At 53.4% G+C, this 24,752-nt stretch overlaps 2 protein-coding genes and 1 long non-coding RNA gene across 6 annotated transcripts in view; all 3 read right to left on the reverse strand.

Moving 5' to 3' along the window:
* Positions 1-1,204: 1,204 nt before the first annotated feature.
* Positions 1,205-3,542, reverse strand: LOC136991324 (uncharacterized). Of its 4 annotated transcripts, none has more exons than XR_010883556.1 (2): positions 3,349-3,542; positions 1,205-2,177 (listed from the first exon to the last, which is right to left on the reverse strand). It is a non-coding gene; the product is annotated as an uncharacterized lncRNA (long non-coding RNA). The 4 variants fall into 4 exon arrangements; XR_010883555.1 differs by lacking the exon at positions 3,349-3,542 and adding an exon at positions 2,790-2,867; XR_010883554.1 differs by lacking the exon at positions 3,349-3,542 and adding an exon at positions 2,765-2,804.
* Positions 3,543-3,937: 395 nt separating this feature from the next.
* Positions 3,938-12,052, reverse strand: LOC106496059 (zinc finger protein 282-like). The gene is made up of 5 exons (XM_067292231.1): positions 11,719-12,052; positions 10,063-10,176; positions 8,926-9,042; positions 8,633-8,746; positions 3,938-6,241 (listed from the first exon to the last, which is right to left on the reverse strand). The coding sequence occupies exons 1-5, from the start codon at positions 12,050-12,052 to the stop codon at positions 5,190-5,192; spliced, it is 1,731 nt and encodes a 576-aa protein (XP_067148332.1). The 3' UTR covers positions 3,938-5,189.
* A 3,265-nt stretch (positions 12,053-15,317) lies between these two features.
* LOC106496054 (uncharacterized) overlaps positions 15,318-24,752 on the reverse strand; it is a 41,519-nt gene continuing 32,084 nt past the window's right edge. Inside the window, exons 15-19 of the mRNA XM_067292232.1 lie at positions 23,663-24,064; positions 22,283-22,409; positions 21,534-21,647; positions 20,850-20,963; positions 15,318-18,630 (exon numbers count right to left, since the gene is read on the reverse strand). Coding sequence (XP_067148333.1) covers positions 17,711-18,630; positions 20,850-20,963; positions 21,534-21,647; positions 22,283-22,409; positions 23,663-24,064 — 1,677 coding nt within the window. The 3' untranslated portion in view covers positions 15,318-17,710. The remainder of the gene's footprint in view (positions 18,631-20,849; positions 20,964-21,533; positions 21,648-22,282; positions 22,410-23,662; positions 24,065-24,752) is intronic.

Genomic DNA, 24,752 nt, shown 5'->3' on the forward strand with positions numbered 1-24,752 from the left:
AAAGGGTCTTCTAATAAATTCCCCATTTCTTTCTTGAAATCCCGTACGTCCCCTGAACTCAGGGGCATAGACACAAATCCCATCCCCGGTTGTGGTCCTCCCATGGGGAGTTCTCGCAAGGGGTACAGCTGATCAGGTCGCCCACCTCCCCTCGTTTGACTCCTCGTGACCCTTCGGGTTTCTTCTGGGGAACTAGGAGGGTCTAGATCCCAGTCCGGGGTCGTTGGGGGGGGGGGGGGGCTACGAGGAGGGGCTGGTGTTGGGTTTTGAGCCGGAGCTGAGGGAATATAGGGGGGAGGAGAAACGGGAAGTTCCTCCAATATTTTGCTTTTCTTCCTCGAACCCTTCTCTTTCAGGGTAAATATCATGGTCCGAGTATCTGGTCTTATCCATAAACTAGCGTACTCACTTTCTTCTAAACTAAAGGGCTCCTTTGAATTCACATATATAGTTAGAGCCTGACATATCCAATTTTCAAAAGACCCGTATACTGGCCAAAAAAGGTGGTCTCTTCTAATCTGCTTCCCACCCCGTACTTGCATACAGTAGTATACCATTTTTTTCTCAGCTTTTGCTTTTTCTGGAGGGCCAATCGTTCCAGTACTTAATCATTAATCCTAAAGGGCTATCGGGCGGTATATCCGGTAACCGTACCGTAAAGCCCTCTATGGGATCAGAAGACTTGCTCTTTTTCTGTCCCATCTTCCGGAGCACCCACCCCAGTCACTCTCTTTCCGCAGGGGACCGCACTCACACCACCCGAGTCTTTAACTGCTAGGACGGTTGTCCCTTCGCAGCGGGCGGCCCAGTCGGCCGACGGGTGCCCCTTTTCGGTCCCCCGCTACACAATCACCCTCCTGGAGGGTCCGCACTCACTCCGTCCCCTGGGGACGTCTCACTCAGACGTGCTCCGGGTATCCCACCCCAACCGAACGGAACCGCATACCAATACTCACTCAGTCCTGAGTCTTCATTCAGATCTTCGTGCACAAAGTTTACGGGGTACTGCAGTTCTTTTGCTTACTTGTCCGATTTAGGGTTCGGAAATACAGGTTGTGGTAGGGGAACTACCCACTCAGGGGCCATCCAAAGACGGGGCGCCTCCCCTGAGTCAGAGTCCTGAAACCAGGGAGACCTGCATCCGAGTCACGGCACCAAAATTGTTATAGGTAAACGTGACAAATTGACAACCACTCGGGCCGGGTTGCATAAATCCCAATTTAATGGAATAATTGAGCAAGTTACAAGTAAGCAAAACAGCGCTGGGCGGCCGGGGAGTCTCCTGCTCCACCAACGGCGCGCGCGATCCCCCGCTCACAGTCCCCTTATATGCGCTTCTAGTTCCAGATATACGTAGCACTTCCTGTAACTTCTGCGGTTGCACCGGCTGTTGCTGGGGGGGGGGGTCGGGATGAAGGCTGGGGTCTTCCTCTGCGTTGTGCGTGGTGCCCTTCAGGTCGCGCGCATCCATTTCACAATGCAATATCGCTCTGCTGGCTCAGTACAATCACTGTGGTGATAGCCCGTACTTAGCGCCTAGTTTCATGGTAAAATCACTTCACGAGTTGATAGCCCGTACTTAGTGCCTAGTTTCATCGTATAATCACTTCCCGAGTTGATGTAACAAATTAGCACATATCACAAGGAGGCATCTGTTTTTTCTAATTTTTAAGGGGTCAATTTCAAAAGAACTGTCCTCAAAATGCATAGAACACAGTCGCTGATGTTTAGAAGGTGTTCCCATGTCACGACCCATGTTGTGAATCCACTGCTTTAAGAGAGGTTTATTTTGTAAAGGAAAACCATAGAAAGTAACTGTACTGTTTTTATACACCCCACTGGTAGCATTTTGACAGTTCAGCGCTGAGCAATAAACCATTTTACAATGAGAAACAGGAACAAATCCCAAAATAACGTGCCAGGAGGAGGGTTTCAAGAGTTTTTAATCAACTACGGTTTTAATATTAAATAGACCTAAACATCTCAAGAAAAAACATGTTTGTGAGAGACAGAAAGAGCCGAGTTCCCAGAGAAGCTAAACATGGTGCTGCACTTCACGGAAAGAGATGTGGACCTCACCATAGCTGACATCTAAGGCACAGAGAGAAGCCGGGTTCCCTTTTCCTCAGGGCAGCCAGCAGCATACGGCTTCCCACTTCTGAGCAACTTTATACGATCTGAAAGGGGGGAAAAAAAAACCTTTTAAAGTAGCTTAAGGGACTACCACGCAGATTTATGTTTAAAGTGACTCCCACTAGGCATGCATACGCATATATAGACATAAATGCACTTCATCAGCTGGGGTATCCGTGGGGAGGGCTAACACGCTCCATCGCAAAGCTTACTGCACAGTCATTCAGAAGGGCGATGGTCAAATATCCTCCGAAACGTTAAAACTTGGCTTTACACGTGGGGAAGCGAAATGGAGACTTCCCCAAGGCGCAGCTGACACAAGGGGGAAGGTGGGTGTCAGGGAGCCACGTGTGAGACGCCGGCCAGGGAGCAGGAATCACCGGGGCACGCTGGAACCCCGAAGAGCAGCGGGCAGCTGCCCCGGGGCATCGCAGGCCTCCCCCGGCCCCGCACCCCGGGCCGCCCCTTCCCCCCCCCTCCCGCCCCACGGCGGCGGCACCGAAAGGGGGACGCAGCCCCCCCGCACCCCGCCGCGCCGGGGCCCCGCGGCATTGTGGGTCCCGGCGGCGAGAGGCGGGCCTAGCTCCCCCCCCCCTTCCTCTCTCCCCGCGCCGCCGCGCAGCGCGCTCACCGCCTCCGCCCGGCGGCCATCTTACCTCCGCGCGGCCCCGCCGCGCCGCCCGGGCGACGGCCAATCGGGCGAGACGGCTGCCGTGCGTGCGGAGCGCCGCCCCGCCTCCCTTCGCGATTGGCCAGACGCCTCTCGTTCCGCTCCCGCCCCGCCTCCCCATTGGTGCGCGGGGCGCGCGCGGAAACCAATCGGCGCCAGCGCGTGAGGAGCAGCCCCCCCTGTAAGGGCGGGAGGGGCGGGTACGCTCTCTCCCATTGGCCGGTCGGCGAAGGCGGAGGGCGCTCATTGGAGGAGGCCGCCGTGACTTCACGGGGAGGGTGGAGCGCGGCGGCTCTGCGCCCTCTCGTTGTCCTGGCAACGGCGCAGCGGGGCCGCGGCCTGCTCCGGGCCGGGCCGAGGCGGCGGCGGCGGGTTCCCGGCGCAGCGGGGCCGCGGGCGCCCCGGAGGCAGCTCCGCGGGGGAAGGGCGCCCGGCTCTCCTCGACTCCCGGGGAAGCGCCGGTTCCGGCCCCAGTCCTGCGAAGGAGCCTGGCTCGGCCTCTGCACCTGAGGGAAAGCGGCTGTTTCCCATAGTTGGCTACTTACCTGCGTTTTCCTCATCCTTTCTCCTTCGCCTGTGGAATGATGGAGCAGCGCATCCTGGAGACCATCTCCAAGCACTTGGAGGACAAGAAGGGGATCAGGAGGAGTCAGCATGGTGCACCATGCACCAGTACAGGTTGGGGGTTGACCTGCTGGAAAGCAGCTCTGCAGAGAAGGACCTGGGAGTGCTGGTGGACACCAAGGTGACCATGAGGCAGCAATGTGCCCTTGTGGCCAAGAAGGCCAATGGTATCCTGGGGTGCATCGGGAAGAGTGTTGCCAGCAGGTCGAGGGGGGTGATCCTGCCCCTCTCCTCAGCCCTGGTGAGGCCACATCTGGAGTACTGGGTCCAGTTCTGGGCTCCCCAGTACAAGAGGGATGTGGCGCTACTGGAGCAAGTCCAGCGAAGGGCCACAAAGATGATTAGGGGACTGGAGCATCTCTCTTAGGAGGAAAGACTGAGAGAGCTGGGACTGTTCAGCCTGGAGAAGAGAAGACTGAGGGGGGATCTTATCAGTGCATATAAATACCTGATGGGAGGGTGTGGAGAGGATGGGGCCAGACTCTTCTCAGTAGTGCCCAGCGACAGGACGCGAGGCAACGGGCACAAACGGAAACACAGGAAGTTCTGTGTGAACATGAGGAAAAACTTCTTTATTGTGAGGTGACAGAGCACTGGAACAGGTTGCCCAGAGAGGTTGTGGAGTCTCCATCCTTGGAGATGTTCAAAAGCCACCTGGACATGGTCCTGGACAACGTGCTCTAGGTGACCCTGCTGGAGCAGGGGATTGATCTCCAAAAGTCCCTGCCAACCTCAACCATTCTGTGATTCTGGGAATGACTCACTTCCAAGCTCACAGAATATCCCTAACAATTGTCATGACAAAAAGAGAAATTTCCAGCCATAAAAGAAGCATCCTAACAAAACTTAAGCAGAAACGTGCGAGTAAAATGGCTGCTTAATGTAGCTTGTCACAACTCGCCGAGATTAAATGAGCCCTGAACCAAAATGGGTTGCTTCTTGCCCAGCTCAGCCAGGGCTGCTGCTGCCATCCGTTTTCACAAGGCTCAATAGCATTGACAAGGTTGTAGATAATACATCCAGAACTTTTTATTACTAAAAGGAATGCATTGTGTCCTTGTAATGTAACAGCATGTCAGGCTCTCACCAGCTCCTTCCCCCTTAAGAAACATTAAATATGAATAAAAATACAGTTCCTGAAGGAGAACATTTAGCAAGCATTTAAATGTTCTATTTTCATTGGATACAGAAAACTGTACATAAAAATGTACACACCAGACCTGTAATGACATGGTAAAGTAAGTGCAGCAGAACAAAGTTTATGGCTATGGGAAGTGAAAACCATATCCTAGGCTTTCTGGTCATTTTACAACACATTACGCAGGTCAGCCCCCCACCTTCAGGATCCTCTCCACCTCCCGTCAGCTGAGGCAAGGTTCAGCAGTACCGAACCCCCAGAGCTCCCACGGTTTACCTGCAGGAACAAGGAACCCCTCAGCTCTGCTCCCCGCTATCCGCTTGCCATTTCCTCTAGAGGCTTCTCTTAAATGGTCCGAGCGGCTCTTCTAACCACAGGGTTGACGCTCCCTTTTCCTAAGCATTTTGCACTAGGGGGTGTTTCCTGGCACTGCTTCACTTGTTTAGTGGACAATTAGTAACTTTAACTCATTTGTTTTTAGACCAAGAGGCCCGGTCTCTGCTCTCACTCCGGACTCCAAGAAGCCGGACTCCAGAGCTGGGCGATCCTGCTGCTGTCCTGCCTTCCTGCCCAGCACAGATGATATCCAAACAGCCTGGGGAAGCCACGGCCGGACAGGCCTCGCTACACGGAGGGCATTACCAATCCCCTGGTGTCTGCGCCATGCCAGTTGGCCAAAGTTACCTGTGTTTCTTGCGTGTGACTTTCCTGATGCTTAATGAAACTCCTCCTGAGCACAAACCTTTTCCCGCACAGGTGGCACTGGAACAGCCTTTCTCCCGAATGCTGGCGCTGGTGCTTTAGAAGATAATCCTTTCTCCTGTAGCTTTTGTCACACGCGGAGCACTTGTACGGCCTCTCTCCTGTGTGAGTCATCTGGTGTCTAAGAAGCCAGGAATGGCAAATGAAGCTTTTCCCACAGTCACTGCATATGTAGGACTTCCCTTTCCCCTGGCCCTGCAGGTGGCTTGCTGAGCTGCCCTTGGCCGGGTAGTGTCGCCCCCACACGGCACACGCGTCTGACGTGGCCCCCGGGTGATCCCGGCAGCAGCTGGTTAACGGGGTTTCAGCGGGGAAGTTCTCCACACCTTCTGTGCGTGCAGACAGCCGATCCCCTCCACGAAGGCCGCTGCGGTCACTAAGCCTGGCTGAGCCTTTGGGGTTTTGTCCGTGCTCGGTGCAGGCCACCCGCTGCTGCCCTGGCGGCAGCCCCTCTCGGCAGTCAGGAGCAGCCCTCTGCCGGATGCGTTTCTCACTTGGAGCACGTGGGTGTGAGCGCAGCGTACGAGACGCCCTGTTGTCGAGACTTTTCTCAGACGTGGGGCCTGGAAACATCTCCCCTTCTTGGGCTCCCTGGGGAGCCTGAAGATGCCCTTGCTGGCTTGAGTTTCCTTCACATTTGTTGTATGCATGTGGTCTCTCTCCGACACCGTTTTCCTGAGTGCTAAAGAAATCTAAGTGCTCACCGAACCGTTGGTCACTGTGAGTGTAATCTCCAGTGTTGTTCCTGGTGGCGGTTGCTTCCATCATTTCTGAATTCCACCGACTGTCCCATGTCACTCCAGGGCCGGGATCCTTGGAAACCTTTTCTCCAGGTGTTCCCGGTGCATCAGGGTCACACACAGCGCTTTCAGAACAATCGGCCTGAGGATTACTCTTTGTGTTTTCATCATTCACTAAAAGAGAACAGATGTTACAGTCTTTTAATTAAGAAAGCCCCTTAAGAGTATCACAGAACTTACCCCTCCAAGTCCATGGCCACGTCGCACCAGCGGACAGACAAGCAAAGTAAATAAGATGGAAGGCATTAATACTGAGGGGGAGGGCAAGTACCAGCATTTCACTGAAACAAATCTCCAGGGGAAAAAAAAAAAAAAAAGGTCTCTTTGCAATTGCTTTTGAAATCACTGATGCAGTATCAAACATTTTTAGAGTATCACTCTAAAAATGACTGATGCAGTATCAGGTTTGCTTTGCACTGTATGTATGTTCACTGCAATAAGAAATATCATTGTTTAATGGCTGGATACAAAAGTTTCAATCCCTGACTATCAAAGGTACTTCACGCCTCTGTCTGAAAGCCTCTGAAAACCAGTCTTCAGGAGAAAGAGTTACAGTGTCTCATCCTCACCCTCTCATTTAGATACCCTGAGTTTGAGGCCAAAGTTTCTCATGCAATCAGCGGAGCGGACAGCATCCCACCTCCGTGCTCCCACTTCTTCTTTGGAGACTCCACCAAGTATCCAGAGAAGCAAGGCTCCAAGCTAACACACCTAAGCCAGCCAAGCGAGACAGGGCAAACGCACCCCTTCTCCTATGTAAACTAGTGTCTCTGCTGGCGGGACTCCTGAGGGGAAATCCTTTCCTGCCCTATCTTTGCTCAGATCAGCGCTGAGCGAAGAGGAAGGTTCTCCCACCTCACAGGTGATCCCCCAAAATGCCTGGCACGAGGAGCCCAGGGATCACACACAGCTCAGGCTCAATGCACAGCCGTGCCCAGGCTAAGAGCTTTCGGTCAGTCTGCCTTTCCCCTAGACACCTCTCCTGCTTTCTTCTGAAAACATTTAAGACTCACAGTAATCCAACCCAAAAAGGTACTTGGCATCTTAGCTGCTTAGCCACAGCTCTAGAATCATCACTGAACAGAAAAAAACCCACTTTTCCCTCCCTGCTATTCTCCTGACCTGCAAATTCCCTCTTTCTTTAAGGAACTGTTGTTTCCCGTGACAAATATCCAGGGTTTCATTTGCAAGATTATTTTCACCAATGCTCTTTAGCCCAGCTCTCTAGTGCACCAAGATTCTTCTCTTCCCTAAGATCTGTGACCCTTCCAGCACCTGACTATCGCTATAGCAAGACTCCACTACATTTAGCATCATAAGGGACCAAGTGTCTCTCAGCAGCACCACTCAGCTGAGTCCGTCTACACTGCATGAACACTCTGTGCTCTTATTTCTCCTGCTGTAAATTAGGACATAAGCACACAAACATGTTACCACAGGCCAAGTTCGAGTGCGAACATAAAAAACACCAGCTGTTCTGCAGTAAATGTTTATGCATGTCCTCTCACCACAGCAACTCCAGGTTATACTTTCGAAGTATAGACTGGAAAGTCTGGAAGAGACGGCCCGAGTCAGGCGGGGAGTCCGACTCTCTGGAGTCTTTAAGAGCAGTTTGAACAAGTATCTCTCAGGAAGGATTTAGGCAGAGCTGATCCAGCCTTATACTAGGGGAGTATCCTGGATGAACTTTTTCCTGTGGGGTAAAACCATTCACACGGGCAGTTCCCACAGAGTTACTGACGTGCTGAGAGTTTATACATTGCTTTAGTCTACAGTAATTTCATCATCTGTTCATGAATGTCTGCATTATTTACGTAAAGTGAAGGAATTTGAGGCTACCAACAGACCTCTATGCAAAATATTTCTTTGCACCTCCTTGTCAATTAAGCACTTAAGAGCTATACTGAATTGTCCTGGGTTGTGGCTTAAGAGATTGTATTTAATATCCCTACCCAAACCTACACACCCGATCCCTGAGGTTAAGTCTTGATCTCAAGACGAATCATATTAACTGCATCTCAAGCATGATCCATATTCCAGGTGTGCCCTGTACAAAAAACACCTCTGCATGAATGTTAGCATGGACATCTCCATTCAGCATGTCCTAAAATTGCTTTGCAGGAAAGCTGCCTTCTCTTTTGCGCCAAATTAGCTCTCCTGCTTGGGAACATGAAGTCAGGGCTCCATGTTCATTGGTTCCAGGTCTAGATACTAACAAACCAGTCGGAAGAACAAACTCGATCTGTAAGGCCTGAGCACCCAACTGTGCTTCCTAAACAGAAAACCAAGACTGTGTTTATAACAGTTTTAGGCCACCTGAGAGAAGAAGGTGACTCTTCAGCTGACAGAACATGAAAATTCTGTGAACAAATACAAACTAGTAGACTGAGGTTTGCACCAGTTCATTCATGGCTTACATTGTATGGCTGTGCCGTTTAATACCATATCAGAAATGCTGTAAAGATTTACTGCCCCTGGAAATCTCAGATCAAATCCACTACTGACCTGTACTGGGATCTGCAGAGATTTCTTCTTTCTCCAAGTCTTGTCGTTCATGGAGGTATGGCTCCTCCTCTTGTTTAATCCAAGATAAAACATCAGTTGTACAAGCCTGAAACCCTGTTCATTGGGGAGAATTTATACAACAGAGAGACACTGGAGAAAGATGCAAGGCATGGAAGATTTGGGCATTCACAAGGATGAGAAAAGTCCTGAGAAAGCCTTAGGGAAGGCACAGCCATTGAGAGCCACCTGAGAGAGAAATTCCTACACTGGGAGTTTTTCCATGGAATCCTCACCTGCGTAAGGGTCTCCAGGGAGGTCGTCGCCCTCTGCATCTGGCAGCTCTCTGACATGAACTTCTTGGCCTTTCTTGGTCTGACTTGAAGTGTCAGGCTCATAAAACGCTTGCTCTGCTGGAGGAGAAAATTCATGACAAGTATATCAAAGGAGCTTAAGGTCCGAGTTTCACAACTGTGAAACGTGTTCCCCCCCACCTGCATGTCAACCCTGGATTTTACACAAGCTCCCATAAACTCAGCTTATTAATGAAACCGGATGGAAAGGTCTAAAAATCCCAGGTTGCATTACACACTAGAGGCCAGGTAAAATCAGCCAACATGGAGCCACCACTCAGAGCTGCTACCCTTTGTGCAGAGTGAGGACAGTCACGCTCCAAAGCAGCACAGGTTTTTGAAATGCAAGGAGGCACCACCAAAATGAGAAGGCAAGGAACAAGTCTCTGGGCTGAGCAGTCTCGCCAGGTACTATCTGCTACAGGAACAGCACTACCAAGATGTCAGCGTGCTCATTCATGTCAGAAAAAACACGGAGGAAAGGTGAAGAGGGAAGGGAAAAGGCAGCCTGAAAACGCTGGATATGCAGGAGAAGAGGCCCTGTAGCCTTGCAGAATCCATGAGAAGACCACAAGGGACGTGGAGCGGAGCAGCAAAGGACCTGCCACAGCCAGTCCAGTTCCTCTGGCGCCAGAACAGCACACGCAGTCCTGCTTCCCTCTTCAGACACTCGTGCAACAGGCTGCACCAACCACACACCTCGTTCTGTCACTGATTTTTCCTCCTCCAGATTAACATATTGGCCCCCAAAAGTGAATAATGGCCCACTTTGCACAAGGTGTCTGATCAGCTTGCAGCTGTCAACTTGAGGGATGCAAAGTAAGGAGTTTGAGGGGAAATGAAACGTTTCCTATTCCACACTGCTGCTTAGCTGAAAAGCAGCCACACATTCTACAAACTCAAAAACGACTGTGAGAAGGGAAAGATGAAATACCAGCTGCTTATCAGTCAGGACCAGTGGCAAGTCTGTTTGAAACTCGTGAGCTTTCTATAAAAGATTTGGAACACATGAGGAGAGGTAAAAAGCCTGGAATTTAATCCCTCATTTTTTTTTCCCCTCTGAGGTATGCAGTTACTCACCTAGGCAGGGCTCTTCAGGAGCTCCTCTGCTCTCCACATCCTGCAGATCTGCAGTGCACAACTCTTCCTCTTGCTTAACGTCGGTTAAGCTGTCTTCCGTATAAACTGGATGTTCTGTTTGTAGGGAGAAATGCTATTTTAATTCCATATACAGAATTAGTTCCAAGCCTCATCCCATCTCAGGCACAGCAGCTCTGCTCCAGTTCATGCACCAGGGAAAACCTCACTTCAGTTCCAGTTCTTGCTGACCAAGATCTCTCAAACAGAACTACATATATTTGTAGTCAAATCCTGAGCAGATGTTGAAGCTTCAGAAACACACAAGTGTTTCATGCAAGCGCAACATCCATTTGTTGTAGCACCCATCAGCTAACGCAGACAGGTTATACGTAGCCCTGGGTGAGGAAATCATCTTTGAACTGTAGTTCTCCGGTTCTGTTTCTATTTTGGCTCTGTCGTTATGTCATTCCCTTTTCCGTCACTCAGTAAAATGCCCAGCTCTGTCCTGGCCCTTCAGAAAGCACTGCTGCATATCCGCTACTTGATAGCTTAGAAAAGGTTAGAAAACTTAGTGAGAGAGAATTATGAGTGAAACTTATTGAAAAAAAGAAAGAGATGCCCATGAAATACGTGGGAAAGCAGACGGGCCGATTCCCTACAGATTACCGTACCTTTACACCTGCGTAATGCAATCAATGAATCAGAGCAAAACTCTGTGCACGCGTAAAAGCGACTACATCGCATACACCTGGGCAAACGGAGCGGAAAGGCATTTCAAACAGCCAGCCTGCAAACCGGGAAAGGGGGAAACCACCCCGCCTGGGCTAGCAATACGGACACGGGCGAACGGCAGGGCTCGGCACGCGCGACGGCAGGCAGCTCGGCAGCCGGGCGAAGGAGAATGGTGACTCAGCACCGGCCCTCCGGAAAAGGAGGTAGCGACGAGACGCCAAACCGCCAAGGCTTGGAAAATGAAGTGGGAGCCATGGGGAGAGGCCGAGGGCGCGAGGAGAAGGGCCCTGACGCCTCGTGTCGCCTGCGCGGAGGCCGAGGCACCACAGAAGGGCCCCGATGCCTTGTGTCGCCCGGGCGGAGGCCGAGGCGCCGCAGAAGGGCCCCGACGCCTTGTGTCGCCCGTGTGGAGGCTGAGGTGCTGCAGAAGGGCCCCGACGCCTCGTGTCGCCCGGGCGGAGGCCAAGGTGCCTCAGAAGGGCCGCGACGCCTCGCGTCGCCCGCGCGGAGGCCAAGGTGCCACAGAAGGGCCGCGACGCCTCGTGTCGCCCGGGCGGAGGCCGAGGCGCCGCAGAAGGGCCCCAACGCCTCGTGTCGCCCGGGCGGAGGCCGAGGTGCCACAGAAGGGCCGCGACGCCTCGTGTCGCCCGGGCGGAGGCCGAGGCGCCGCAGAAGGACCCCGTGTCGCCTGCACGGAGGCTGAGGCGCCGCAGAAGGGCCCCGACGCCTCGTGTCGCCCGCGCGGAGGCCGAGGCGCTGCAGAAGGACCCCGCATCGCCCGGGTGGAGGCAGGGGTGCCGCAGAAGGGCCCCGACACCTCGTGTCGCCCGCGCGGAGGCCGAGGCGCCGCAGAAGGACCCCGCGTCGCCCGGGCGGAGGCGGAGGCGGAGGCGCGAGGCGCGAGGCGGCGGGCGCGGCGCTCACCGAGGGAGAGCAGCAGGTCGCAGTTGCTCCTCATGACGGCGCGGTGCAGGGCGCGCTGCCAGCCGCGCAGCGCCCGCCACTCCCGCTCGCTGAAGTGCACCCACACGTCCTCCAGGCTCACCGGCCCCCCGCTGCCGGGACCGGGACCGCCGCCGGGGCCGCGCTGCTCCTCCAGCCGCCGCTCCAGCGCCTCGAGGCGGCCGCGCAGCGAGAGGGCGGCGCGGAGCTGCCGCTCGGCCCGAGCCAGCCGCGCCTCCAGGCGGAGCAGCCGCGCCGACACCGACGCCGCCGCCGCCGCCGCCGGCTCCGCCCGCCCGCCCCGCGCCCCGGCCATGGCCGCCGCCGTCCCGCCGCCGCCGCCGCCTCCTCGCCGCCGCCGCCGCCTCGCCGCCCGGCCGAGCGCCCGCGGCCCCGGCGCCCCCGCAGCGCCCCCTGCCGCCCCCTGCCGCCACCTGCCGCCACCTGCCGCCGCGCTGCGGCGCCCCCCGCCGGTGGGGCCCGGCGCCTCCCGGGGCCGCGGCCGGGAGCGGGGAGGGGAGAGGGGAGGGGGGAGAAGGGAGGGGGGAGAGGGGAGAAGGGAGGGGGGAGAGGGGAGAGGAGTCTCCTCAGGGCTGGGAGGGGAGAGGGGAGAGGGGTCCTCTGGGGGGGAGGGGAGAGGGGAGGGGAGTCTCCTCAGGGCTGGGAGGGGAGAAGGGAGAGGGGAGGGGGGAGAAGGGAGGGGGGAGAGGGGAGAGGGGTCTCCTCAGGGCAGGGAGGGGAGAGGGGAGAGGGGTCCTCTGGGGGGGAGGGGAGAGGGGAGAGGGGAGAAGGGAGGGGGGAGAGGGGTCTCCTCAGGGCTGGGAGAGGAGAAGGGAGAGGGGAGAAGGGAGGGGGGAGAGGAGAGAGGAGTCTCCTCAGGGCAGGGAGGGGAGAGGGGAGAGGGGAGAAGGAAGAGGGGAGAAGGCAGAGGGGTCGCCTTGGAGCTGGGAGGGGAGAAGGGAGAGGGGGGAGAGGGGTCCCCTTGGGGCAGGGAGGGTGCAGGGTCCTGCCGGAGCCAGAAGGGTCCCTGGGTGCCCAAGGCCCGGCCCAGCCCGGCCCGGCCCGGCAGCGGCAGCTGGCACGCGGGGTGCCGGCAGGGAGCGTCTCAGCGGGGCTCCAGGCGCTGCCGCCGCTGCCAACCGCCGCGCGGCCCCGGCCCCCACCTGCGGCTTCCTGCGCGGCGGCAGCGCCCGAGGGGCTCCTGCCTTCGGGCGCCGGGCGACCTGCCCGCGGTGCCGGGAGCCTGCTCCTCCGGGGCCGCGAGGAGCCGGCGGACCCACGGCCTCCTCAGGGGACGTTTTTCTGTGCACGTTTTTCTGAACTGGTGAATCGCTTTGCACGTTCAACATATCCTGGCTTTGGATGACTTCTCCGGTGGATTAGAACATTCCTGAGCTCTTCACCACCTAGCACGTTCTCAAGGTCAGAGTCTGGTGTGCTTCTGGTGGTGAAAAATAGCAGCTGTGTGGGACCAACACTTCTTTCCAGCTGAGCTGACTCCCTAGTTCATGGGTGCCCATCCCTGCTGTACTGCAGGATCCCCGTCAGGGCTCTGCAGGATGTCCTCCCAAGTCGCTCAGCTAGCCAGCAGTGTCACCTTTAAAATCCCTGCGTGTTTACAGCTAGCAGGCTGAAGCCACCTCGAATCTGTAGATACCAAGGGTAGCAAGAGAGACGGGGTGCTCAGGACTGTTGAGTGCCCGCAGCCTTGGTTAAAAGTGCTCAGCTCCCTGGCCAAAAGCGCAGAAAGCCACTTGTCTTGGCTTTTCTCCCCTTGGAATCCCACATTACAGCCTCCTATTAGGCTGATCACAGTGTGAAAGCCTTCCGGCTAATTAAACTTTGGGCGTCTGAGCCTGGTGGAAGACTTACGGCATCTCTTCTGCTCCAGCCTAAGCTATAGCAGCCTAAGTAACAGAGGGCTGGAAAAATGTTGCATGCTGAGAAGAGCTTCCCGAGGATGGTAGAAGTTTAGCACCTATTGGTGGAAGGTATGGAGACTCCATGAGGCGTCTCAGGCTGGGCCGGGCAGGAGGGAGACCTCGTGCTCTCCCAAAATATTCCCTCCCCATCAATGCAGCTTCTCTGCCTTCCCCTGTAGCTTCTGCTCTTTCCTGTAGGCATCGCTCTGTCCGTGCAAGGCAAGGAAGGGAAAGTGGTCCTGTATTAAGCTGACTTCCAAGGAATCTGGGTGTTGCTAAACAGCAAGCAACCGGTAAGGCTAGTGCAGTCCGAAGACCGGCGCATTCCTATGTCACTCAACAAAATTTCTTCTTGGTTTCAGGACTGAATTTTCGAAACATAAGAAGCACAAATCTCAAAAGAACTCTCAGATTCATTTTAAATATATGTATTTATCTCTGAAATACAGGGGAACAGGGCTAGAGAGGGAAAACGTGACTCACTGTGCAAAATATTGCTTCATCTTTGATATCAACGGCGGCATCAAGAACAGATGAAATACGGAGCACACATCAAGTACTTCTGATGCTTAGACAACGGTTAACACAGTAACTCTCCCAATCAAAAATAAGATAGCGTTGTTAAGGTAGTGCAAACCTCCCAACCCACCTTTCTAAAATGCCTATCTTTTTGCTATCCGGACACTGATTCTTCTATGGTTGTGGTTACAGAGACACGTAGAAGGAGAAGCTAATCTCAGATGCGAACAGCACATCAGTTGGCAGGCAGCTTCTGTATTTTAACTATTGTCTAAAAATAAAATGCCTAACAATAATGAAGTTTGGGAGGTCCGACACGCTAGAACGTACACGGCAGTAGTGCAACAGGCAGGAGAGCGGGCAACGCCGCAAGACTTCAATATCACTTGTTCCTGTCCTTTTGTAAGACACAGTAACCGCCCAGAACAAGCCCCTGTAGTTAGGTTTGTAAATAATTTGTGCACATCGCCAAAGTGATCCCAGCTAAGATTTAGGATGTTGCAGTCACAGTGGAACCAGCTCATCTTTGAAGCTGGTTTTAATTTTTCAATGATAACTGAGCCTCTGCTGCTTTATGCAACAGTATCTTTGCATCCTATCCTAAAATGCATCCTGCATTTCCTAGATTCAACTGAGTGGGCTAAGCTAATGGAGACTGTAACGCTGTGGTTGCTGAAAGCTTTTTGCTGGCAGCAGGACTGATTTGGTCTGCAGAATGAGAATTGTACGTGAGCTTATTCACGTGCTATGGTTAGAAGCTATTACAGTTCAGGCCCTCTCCAGATCTCAGATACGCACACTGACAGCAGTTCTTCTGCTTAGGTTCCACTGCAATATTAAAAAAAAAAGAAAAAAAAAAAAGAAAACCCATGCCATCCTCTTTCCAATTCAACACAGACTTTGTCTTCCGTCAGTAGGGTACGATACTACAAATTGCCATTTGCTTTGAGCCGGAAACATGGGTGTTAGATTAGACAGGGACTTCCTGCTCCCAGGGAAGATGAGAGAACGCGATTCCCTAGGAGCCTGGTGACAATGAACATGAGATGTCCCTGAGGACTCACACCGAGGTCCGGGCAGGGCTTTGCCTAGAGCATAGCAGAATGATTGTGGGGGGGGGGGGAAGCATTTAGAACTTCACAGCTTTAATCTGTTCAAGTTTAATGTTACTGTTGTTATTAAAAATCAAGTATCTACCGCTGCAAATTTAACTGGCATTTTACAAACAGATAGAAACAAGCTCCCTGCCCCGGAGGGCTCACAGTCTAGGTAACAGAAGGGTAAAAGGGAGACAAGAAATTTAACTGGATTCAGTAAGAAACCACTGAAGGACTGATTAGTCGATCTGCTTACCGGACAAGGCCCAGGCTGCTTGTCCAGGTATCAAATGCCCTATACTGCTGACTTCCGAGAGATTCTCCTTTAGCATGTCGGTCAGACCTGGACAAATGCGGGAGAAAAATTAGTCTGCTTTCGCTGCTTCATGGTAGCAGGTGGCCACCGAACACTAAGAAGCGACAGAACATGAAATCCTCTGTCCTCAGGGACTTATTCCTTTGAGAAAACGAATGCACGCGCAGAGACAGGCTTGCCACACGCAGGCCTGCTCACGCTCTTCAGAAACTGCGAAATCAAAGCCCTCAGCAGCACTAAGATGAGAGGACAACGCTGCAGGCAGTTGGTCACCAAGCGAACACCTGCAGCTGAAGGCATTTCCGCACGTGTGGCTCTGTGCCAGTTCCCACAGCGTGGCTTCAGAGCAGTTCGCGCAGGCTCCCGCCAGCCTGCTCCGGGCAAAAGTCAGGGTGGTTTGACAGAGCAGAGGCTCTGAGCTGGCCTCGCTGGCTGGGCCGGAGCACGCGCGGGAGCCCTCCTGCTCTGCCGGCAGCAAGGACCTGGAAAGAGACCTCGCTCAAACGAGCTTCCAGAGGAAAGCGTGTAAAAGCCAATACAGTGCAACAACAACCACGGGCTGGTTTCCAGGCTCTGCTGGAGCAGATCTCATTCCAGTGTGGCTTGGCTAGGGACAAGTCTGAGCGGGAGTGGGTTGAAAAGCTTTCAGGTAGGTCTGGGGGGGAACGGCCTGGGAAATGGGCTGACTTCTCCAGCTCCTCTGCATCAGCGGCTACTGCCCATGGTCTCCTTGGTTAAAGGCCACAACAACGCCCTGAGGCAGCCTGCGCTCAGGCACAAGCCTTCAACCAGCCCTTCCCCTCTCCTAAGGCCTCTTGGCCTTTCGCTCCCAAGGGCAGCTCACGGCAGCCAGCTGCAGTCAGTGCACATCTCTGCCGCGGGGGACGAGCCCCCTGCAACCCTCCCCACGTCCTCTGGACACCTTGGGGTCTGGAAGCAACCGAGGGGGCTTCTAAACACAGATTAGTGATGGTGGGAACTAGGAGACCTGGTCAGGTAACAACAGGAGCCCCAACGCTGCATGACATATTTGGGCAAGTTGCTCGCCAAATTTGAGTTGCTGGGAAATGTTTCTTTAACTGTTTGGGATCTAATGAAAGCTCATCCTCAAGGGCAAAAAGCACCTGTACCCCAGGCTACGCAGGGAGAAAGGGAGATAAAGACAGGAAAAGACAATGAATAATAAATAAGCAGAACAGAAGTGTTAATGTACAGGCAGCTACCAGAAGAACCGCTATCCCACCACTTACTTCAGCACAGGAGTACAGATGTGCACCACCTCTGGCTAACAAGTGGTTTCCCCATTCAGTTCCACTGGAATTGTCTTAGAGGTATCAACAGGAGCTTGGCTGATGCCATCTCCTTTAGGTGTGTTCAGAAGTGACAGACGACGGAACAAATTCCCCTCACAGTTACTGCAGTGCAAGTCTAGAGTCTCCCACGGTACGCATCCTGATGCGTATCAGAGCAGCTCAGAGCAGAATTTGGCCCTGCCGTTATAATTTACAACAAACTAAATCCAGTTTTAAGCTCTAGAGAAGGAACCGTACCTATTTTTTTTCCAGCTAGCTTCCTGAGCAGTAGCAGCAATGAAAACATCATTTGGCCTGTGCTGAGGCACACAGAGAGTTGGGAATTTACTGGCTGCCCCACCTTGGCGAATGTGGCATCTGTGCAGACCGTGAGCAAGGCCTCACCTCGTGCGTGCGTTTAGTTGCCAAGAGTCTTTTGAGAATATGCAACTCAAACTTGCCCATGAAACTGAGCACAGCAGAACTTCAGCACAGGGAGCAGCCAGGGAAACTCCAAGCTGCTTCGGAAAAACTCTACCTAGCTGTAACCAGTTCAACCAACTGATTCCATATGCTTCCTTTAAACCTGGAGAGGTCCTAAACACTTCCATTCTCAAGAGATTTTCAGGCTGACTAGGAGGTACCATGGCATACCATCACGCCATGAAGAAAAGGGCACTGGTGCCAGGGTGAATCCTAATCCTACTTTGCATGGACCCTTTGGATTAAATTGTCGGAGAGCCTTAATGCTGAGCAGCAGAGAGACAGAGACTTTCTCCTCCTCCACCTCCTCCAGGGGCAGTAGAATCTGAGCAAGCCCAGCACAACCTAGAAGAAGTTGTCTAGTGGTGCCTTTCTCACATTCTGTGTACCCACACGGTTCCTCTCACGCAGGTGGATCTTCTGGTGCTGGAGGAGGTGCTGCTTCTGGGTGAAGCTCTTTGAGCACTCGCTGCATTGGTATGGCCTCTCTCCAGTGTGGATCCTCTGATGCCGGATCAGATTGGAGGGGTGGCTGAAGGTCTTCCCACAGTACGAGCAACCCAGGACCCCTCCGCTCCGGCCTGAATGCACACGCTGGTGGATGACGAGGGTTTTCTTCTGGGAGAAGCTCTCCTGACACTTGTTGCACTTGTAAGGCTTCTCCCGCAGTTGGCTTTTTTGACTTGGCCTGTAGCTGCCGTTGGTGTTGACGCTTTTCATGCACTTGGGACTGCTGTACGCCTTGTCCGTGGCTGGGATCCTGGCGGGGGCTTTCGCACTGTTGTTCTGCTTGAGGCTCTCCGTGCGCTCCGCGGCTGCATGGGTCCTGTCCTCCACGTGGATCTGCTGGTGCAGCTTGAAGTGCTGCTGATGCAGGAAGCTCTCGTCGTGTTCAGTGCGCTCACCACAGCACAGCGTGCCGTGGCTCTGCTGGTGCATCGTGAGGATCTTCTTCAGCCGGAAGCCCTTCCCACAGGCACCGCATGTGTGAGGTCTCTCAGTGGGACAGCTTTGCTCGTAAAATGTGATAGCGTTGCTTTCGCTAAGACCCCCTTCCCCTGGGGGAGACGGTACCAGCCCGCTCGTCCTCTGGTTTCTCTGCTGCACCGGGGAGCTGTACGGACTATCAAAGGGCAGCTCCTCACTGGGACCCTGGAAAACAAGCTCCTGTGATTCCCTGGACAGAGTCTTGGGGGTCTCCGAGCTTTGAAGAGATTCCTCAGAGTCCTCTTCTATTTTGAACATCAGCACCTCATCTGCTGGAACTGAAAACAACAACAAAGGGGACATTCATTGGCCTGAGGTACAAGACACTTCTGAAATCCCCCGATTCCTTCCCCCACACACGAATCAAACAGGCCTGTCTTACACAGGGAGCATGAAAGGCAGCTGCACTCACAGATCAGCAGAGCTAGCTGAAGACGAAGAGGAGAGAGGGTACGAGTGAAAAGCACAAGAACGCTTCCATTTCAGCTGGCTTAGCAGCGAATGTGAGAAGCTGCGAGGGAGGGGGCAGAAAGAAGTGCTGCCTTCCAGGAGAGCAGGGTCGAACACTCCCCAGACAGTTTCCAAAATTGTCTCCAGCCATCCTCCTTCTCCTAAGTGCTGATATCTCATGAACCTGGGGTAGCCCTTTGCCTCCTTTGTTCACACAGCCTGGGTATCTGCCTCCCTCCTCACACCAATGACTCAGTATTTTTCACTCTTCAGAGAGCACCAGCCCCTGCCGTGGGATCTACCTTCCCTCTGTTCCCCGGACATGGGGACCCGTCTGTGCAGCCTCCTTCTTTAAAGAGGACACACGAACACTAGCTGGTTTTGACTCCGAGACACACCTGCTACTGCTTTAGATATGTATGTTATGAGGAAACCTCTTCCAGAGTCTTTTCCGAGGCAGTAAAAGTACAGCTGCTCTGGCAGGGGTTCATTGCTCCTCAATTCCGAGCCACGTCTGTCTGGGACTTACTCTCGACTCCCATTCCTACCTGAACCCTTTGTTCAGCTGACCTGGATATGAATATAACCCACAGGTGGAAAACCAGCCACAGGTCAACAACACAAACTGCCAACACATAACCAGTTAGAAAGTTGTGGACAGACTGAGGGCACAATCTAGCAGGCCAGCGTGGGGACTGGCCTCCTGTCTAAAATGTGTTACCTCCCAGGTCATTAGCGCTGCAGAGCAACTGACAACAGGGCATGCCGGGGGGACCCAAGAGGCATGACAAAAAGGGTCTAAGGTTTATTATCAGCAGGGAAATAACATCAAAAACTGACCAAGCCCCACAAACACCCCTCAGGCATCACAAAGAGAATACACAGAGATCAGGACTGACACTGAGGAAGAGAGCATAAAACAAGGAAGTGACTGGTGGGCTGGGAATGGTCTATTAATCAGGTAAGTAATATTACTGTAACACTGGGAATAAAAGAGCCATCCCAGCTCAACGGTCACTGCCCCAGCTGTTATGTAGCTGTTGTGGGACTGCTCTAGAGCACAGTTCCCTTTTTCTGAGAATGCCTCCATCAAGCAGAAGAAATTCCAGGAAAAGAGCAGCACATAAGCTTTGGAAGTCGTGAGACTGCACCAGGAGGAAGGAGCTTCTTGGGCCAGATGCTCAGAAGCTCAGGGGCAGCAGAGAAGAGCTGTGCTCTGCAGCAGCCATCGCCTTGCCAAATGCTGGGAACGGCTGCCCCGTAGCATGATCAGAGCCAGAGACGATGTTCTCATCTGCAAGTTTGCCCAAACCCCTTCTGAGCCCATTTTGCCTTCAGCCTTTGTTGTGCCCTGAGGCAGTATGTTCCACAGCTTACGTGTGTACAGTAAGAGACTCTCTGCTGCTCGGCCTAAAGCAAACGCCTCCTGTTTCACTAGGTGCTCCCTTGATGTCGGAGCGTGAGAAATAGTGAAGAGTTGTTCCTACAGTCCCTGCCCTGCACCATTCACGAATGCACAGACTTGTGTTGTATCCCCTGTTTTGCCATGCCCTACTCAGGCTAAAGGGTCCTGCTGTATTTAGCCTCTCCTGATACAGAAGCTGTCCATCCTGCTGCTCTTCTCTGGACCATGTCACTGACTACTATATCCTTTTCAAGATCAGGTGAACTGCAAACACCTTTCCAACACTGTGGCATAGCAACGTCTGTGGAGAAGACACTGAAAATTGTTCTCAATTCCTTTCCTAATAACGCCTTGTATTCTGTTTGACTTATTTCGGGCGTTCCTGTCCCTTCACTTGCAGCGTTTTGCCTACCTGGCACTTTAACCTTTCTACTAGCAATACTGTCCCTAACCTTTCTCTTGCCCTTCCTAACCTCAGTGTGGTTCTTGTCCTTTCTTCACTCTCCCACCTGCCTCTGCGCAGTCCCCGCAGCTCAGCATACGCTGTCCTGCAGTGGGAAGGTTAAGGGTGCCGTTGTGCGGCATCAGCCCTCCACCTTATCTCCGGCTGTACAGCACGTTGTGCGTCTGCTCCGAACTCACCCACACTGAGCTCTGCAAATTCTGCACCCTCCGTAGCTCTGTGCTCCTCCACACACGACTCCTCCTCTTGCTTCACAACGCATGGAAAGCTTGGCTCCGGGATGGCGTAGTCTGCTAACGTAAAGAGGAAACACAGGTTTCTTTACTGGATATCACAACACCATTTGGCTCTTCCCTTGCTGTGCCAAAGTTTGCACCCAGTTACACTGCTTTTATATACAACCTCTCTTCAGTGTCTCCTACTCCGGTTCTCTTTCTTGGAGCTTTACTCAGCTCTCCAGAGAAGCAGTTTCCCTCTTACCTCTCAGCTGATCGTGGTTCAGGACAGTGCCCTCCCCGCCGGACATGTCCAAGCACACACTTTCAGAACAACACTTACCAGCTCTGGGTTCAGCCAGCATATTTATTCTCTCCCTCGGATCATCCTGTCCTCTCAGGCACTGCGCTCCTTCTCCGCTGTCCTGGCTGCTCACATCACGTGTAAACGCCAGAGACTCTGCTAATGGGAAAGATCAATCCCATTATGTTTTTTCTAACACTGTCTTATTCCCCCTGAACCTCGTGCTCAACAAGATCTGACAAGCTCCATCCATAGCAAATCAGGACTATCACCTTGTGACATCCTCTGGTGACAACAATACACAAACATTATGCCTGAGGATAAACTCCTAATTCATCTCTTGCCTGCACTTGGTTCTGCAGGAACGTCTCTCTCTGCCGAATCTGCCTGGTTCCCACCGCAGGGTGCTTCTCCTCTCTCAATCCGGGACAGGAGGTCAGGTTTGGAGATTGCATAGTCTGTTGAGGAATACAGATATTAAAGTTTCCGTGCTGCATCAAACCGCCCTCACTGCGGTTTGTGCCAGGTGATGAAAAAAGCCTGGAGGAACACACGCCTGCTGGGGTGAGCGGATTCTGCTGTATTCACGGGGAGGAACACTCCCCTGCAAACACCGCGGGGACTCGGCTACACCTCGCTGGGCAGAAAGACCAGAGCTACCAAACCAAGCCCCACTGGGCAGGGCGATTTAACTCCCAGTTCTTGGGACAGAAATGGAAACCAGCTTGGCATAACTGTTCCCTACATCCCTAAAGCCCAAGGAGGGGGAGTGACCTTGCCTGAACTTCCAAATCTTATTTATTGTCTTTAATCCAGCCTGACACCTGAGCACCTACTTCTAGATGCCCACTGTACACAGCATGGACCAGGTGTCTGGATGTAACACCGAGGTGAACTGCAGCCAATATCCCCATCCAGCAAACACTGGATCCCCAGGGACTGGATGTTACGCGCACCGCGCTCCATGCTGGCATCAGCAACGAACACAGACGTCTACGAGTTTCTACAGCTTTGGTTCCCGGGTTTGGGAAAAAGTCCCCAAAACAGAGTTAGTCCAGAAGCACCAATAAATGACCGAAAAAGTGATATTTACCCAGAGAGATCAGAGACTCATAGTTCCCTTTCATCATATTTTTGTACAGCTCTTTCTGCCCTTCTTCTAGATGCTCCCACTCTCGCTCAGAAAAGGAAGCAGTGTCATTTCCAAATGCCATTGGGACCTGTAAGCATAAAAGTTACAAACTCTGCACCTTGTCTGGTACTTGAGCTGGCCCTGCCACCCTTAGAGCATTGAGAAGAGGGAAGTAAGGCTTAATACAAAGAGTACAAAACAGGAGAGAGAGGAATGACTCAGACCTTCAGTTTAAAGAACTTTGTTCATTTGTGCTAATTATTGGAAAGCCCACTGTGAATTCCAGAATATTCCTACATCTCCTTATGCAGAGCCTTAGCTGATTATAAAGGTAGTTCATTTACTTCAGTGTAATTGTTTAAGGGGAAGAATCTACTACTCAGTGTAAAATGTATGAATTTGTCCTTTTATAATGAGATACAATTATATACACGTATGTGAACAAACAGTCCTTACTTGATACTTGTTCGTGACACAGGACAGCAATTCTGCAGAAAGCAATTAGAAGTTAAGCTGTTTCTGCAAAGTTCATTAAATATTTAAAGATAAGTGGGAGAAGGCTGCCACTTGTGTGGGTGAATTACTGGGAGAGCACAATGGCAGCATTAATTTTAAGAGCTGGCCCTTGCAGAGCCTTGGCTACTGCGAGAGGTCTCCTTCTGGGCACCTCGTTTCAAGATGAGGTTGAGAAAATGACAAACGAATTATGTTTGATGTTAACAAGGTAGAATGTGTGATTTTGTATTAAGTACAAGAAGAGAATTATCTGCTTAATTTGCAGCAGAAATGACTGAAGTCAGATCCTAGGAACAGTGAGGTGTAAGAGTTGTGGAGCACTGGAGCAGGGAGCCCAAGAAGGCTGCAGGCCCCACGCCACTGCAGGTTTTCCAAGAGGTTTGATAAAAGTCTCAGGGATGAGGCTGGGATAACTAAGCCTGTTTGGAACATGGGGATACTGGAGCAGATCCTGAGGTCCCTTCCAGGCTGACGCTTCTACGGTCATTTACAAAGGTAATGTGATCCCCTTGAACTAAACTGTTGTCTCAGGGAGTGCTTGAATTGCGTGAGGTATATCTAGAGATCTCAACCCACTCATCTCGACAGGGATTTGACGTGCGGCGCTCACAATCTCCGCAAGCAAACGCTGCAGCTGATGTACGCGAAAAAGCAAAAATGCGTTTCTGACACCTGCACGCGCTGTTTGAAATGCCCCCTTCCAAACCGTCGTTGGTTAACAACAGTCATTTGTTAACAACAGCGCGTCCATTCAGCACCGCGGCCGCCTGCCTGGGTGACACCCTCGCGGTCCTTCCCCCAAAAGCATGCATAGCCATTTGTTACCTTGGGGACGTCGCCCTGGGTGCCCGGGGGCAGCCGCAGGAGCCAGAAGTTCCTGTTCTTCAGCAGGTTCTCCATGTTCTCCAGGCGCCGCTGGAGCTGCCCGTACTCCTGGATGAGGGTGCCCAGCACGGCCAGTTTGCTCTCCATCTGGTTACCAAAATCCACCACTGTTTTCTCACAGTCGAAATACTTCTTTTCGGTAGTCACTGTCCTCCGCTCCAGGTTCAGCAGCCGCGAGGCGTGCGAGTCCACCCTCCTCTCCACGGCCTGGACGGCCGCCACGACCGTCCACAGGGAGATGCTCGTGGTGCACGACCTCATGCCTTTGGCAGCAGCTTGTTCTGGAACCACGGGGCAGCGGAAACTCGCCGAGCGCGGGGAGTCCATTTCCTGCTCCTGAGCCTGCGCGCGAGGACAGGGAGAGGTCACGGTGGTGGCTCCAACCCTTGCACCTCAGTGGCTTTGGCACGGTGTCAGCCACCGGGCTCCGGCCTGTCCCCACGGCTGTTTGATTGTAAAAGGGAAGAAGAGGTCAGGAAACACCCTGTGCGGGAGGCAGCCGGCATGTGGCGACAGGCCCTTCCCCGCATGTGGGGTGGCTGGGACAGGCCCTTCCCCACACGTGGGGTGGCCGGGATGGGTCCTTCCCCACATGTGGGGTGGCTGGGAAGGGTCCTTCCCTGTGTGGGGGGTGCTAGAACACTAGGATGGGTCCTTCCCCATGTGTGGGATGGCCAGGAAGGGTCCTTCCCTGCACGTGGGGTGACTGGGATGTCTCCATCCTCGGAGATGTTCAAAACCCACCCGGACCTGGTCCCGGGCAGCCTGCTCAAGGAGACCCTGCTGGAGCAGGGGGCTTGGACCAGATGATCTCCAGAGGCTCCTGCCGACCCCAACCGTTCTGGGATCCTGCGACGGGTCCTGCCCCACGTGTGGCGTGGCTGGGACGGGCCCTTCCCCCACCCGTGGGGGAACCGGGACACCGGGACGGGCCCTGCTCCATGTGTAGGGGGGCCGGGACACCGGGACGGGCCCTTCCCTCACCCGTGGGGGAACCGGGACACCGGGACGGGCCCTGCCCCCGCCCTTG

Source organism: Apteryx mantelli, chromosome 2 (assembly GCF_036417845.1).
Source record: "Apteryx mantelli isolate bAptMan1 chromosome 2, bAptMan1.hap1, whole genome shotgun sequence".
Lineage (NCBI taxonomy): Eukaryota > Metazoa > Chordata > Aves > Apterygiformes > Apterygidae > Apteryx > Apteryx mantelli.

Coding starts and splice junctions, on each gene's coding strand:
- LOC106496059 (XM_067292231.1), bottom strand. CDS start 12,052: ATGGCCGGGGCGCGGGGCGGGCGGGCGGAGCCGGCGGCGGCGGCGGCG. Junction 10,177..11,718: donor CGACCTGCTGCTCTCCCTCG/GTGAGCGCCGCG, acceptor CCCTACAAACAG/AACATCCAGTTTATACGGAA. Junction 9,043..10,062: donor TCCTGAAGAGCCCTGCCTAG/GTGAGTAACTGC, acceptor TTTCTCCTCCAG/CAGAGCAAGCGTTTTATGAG.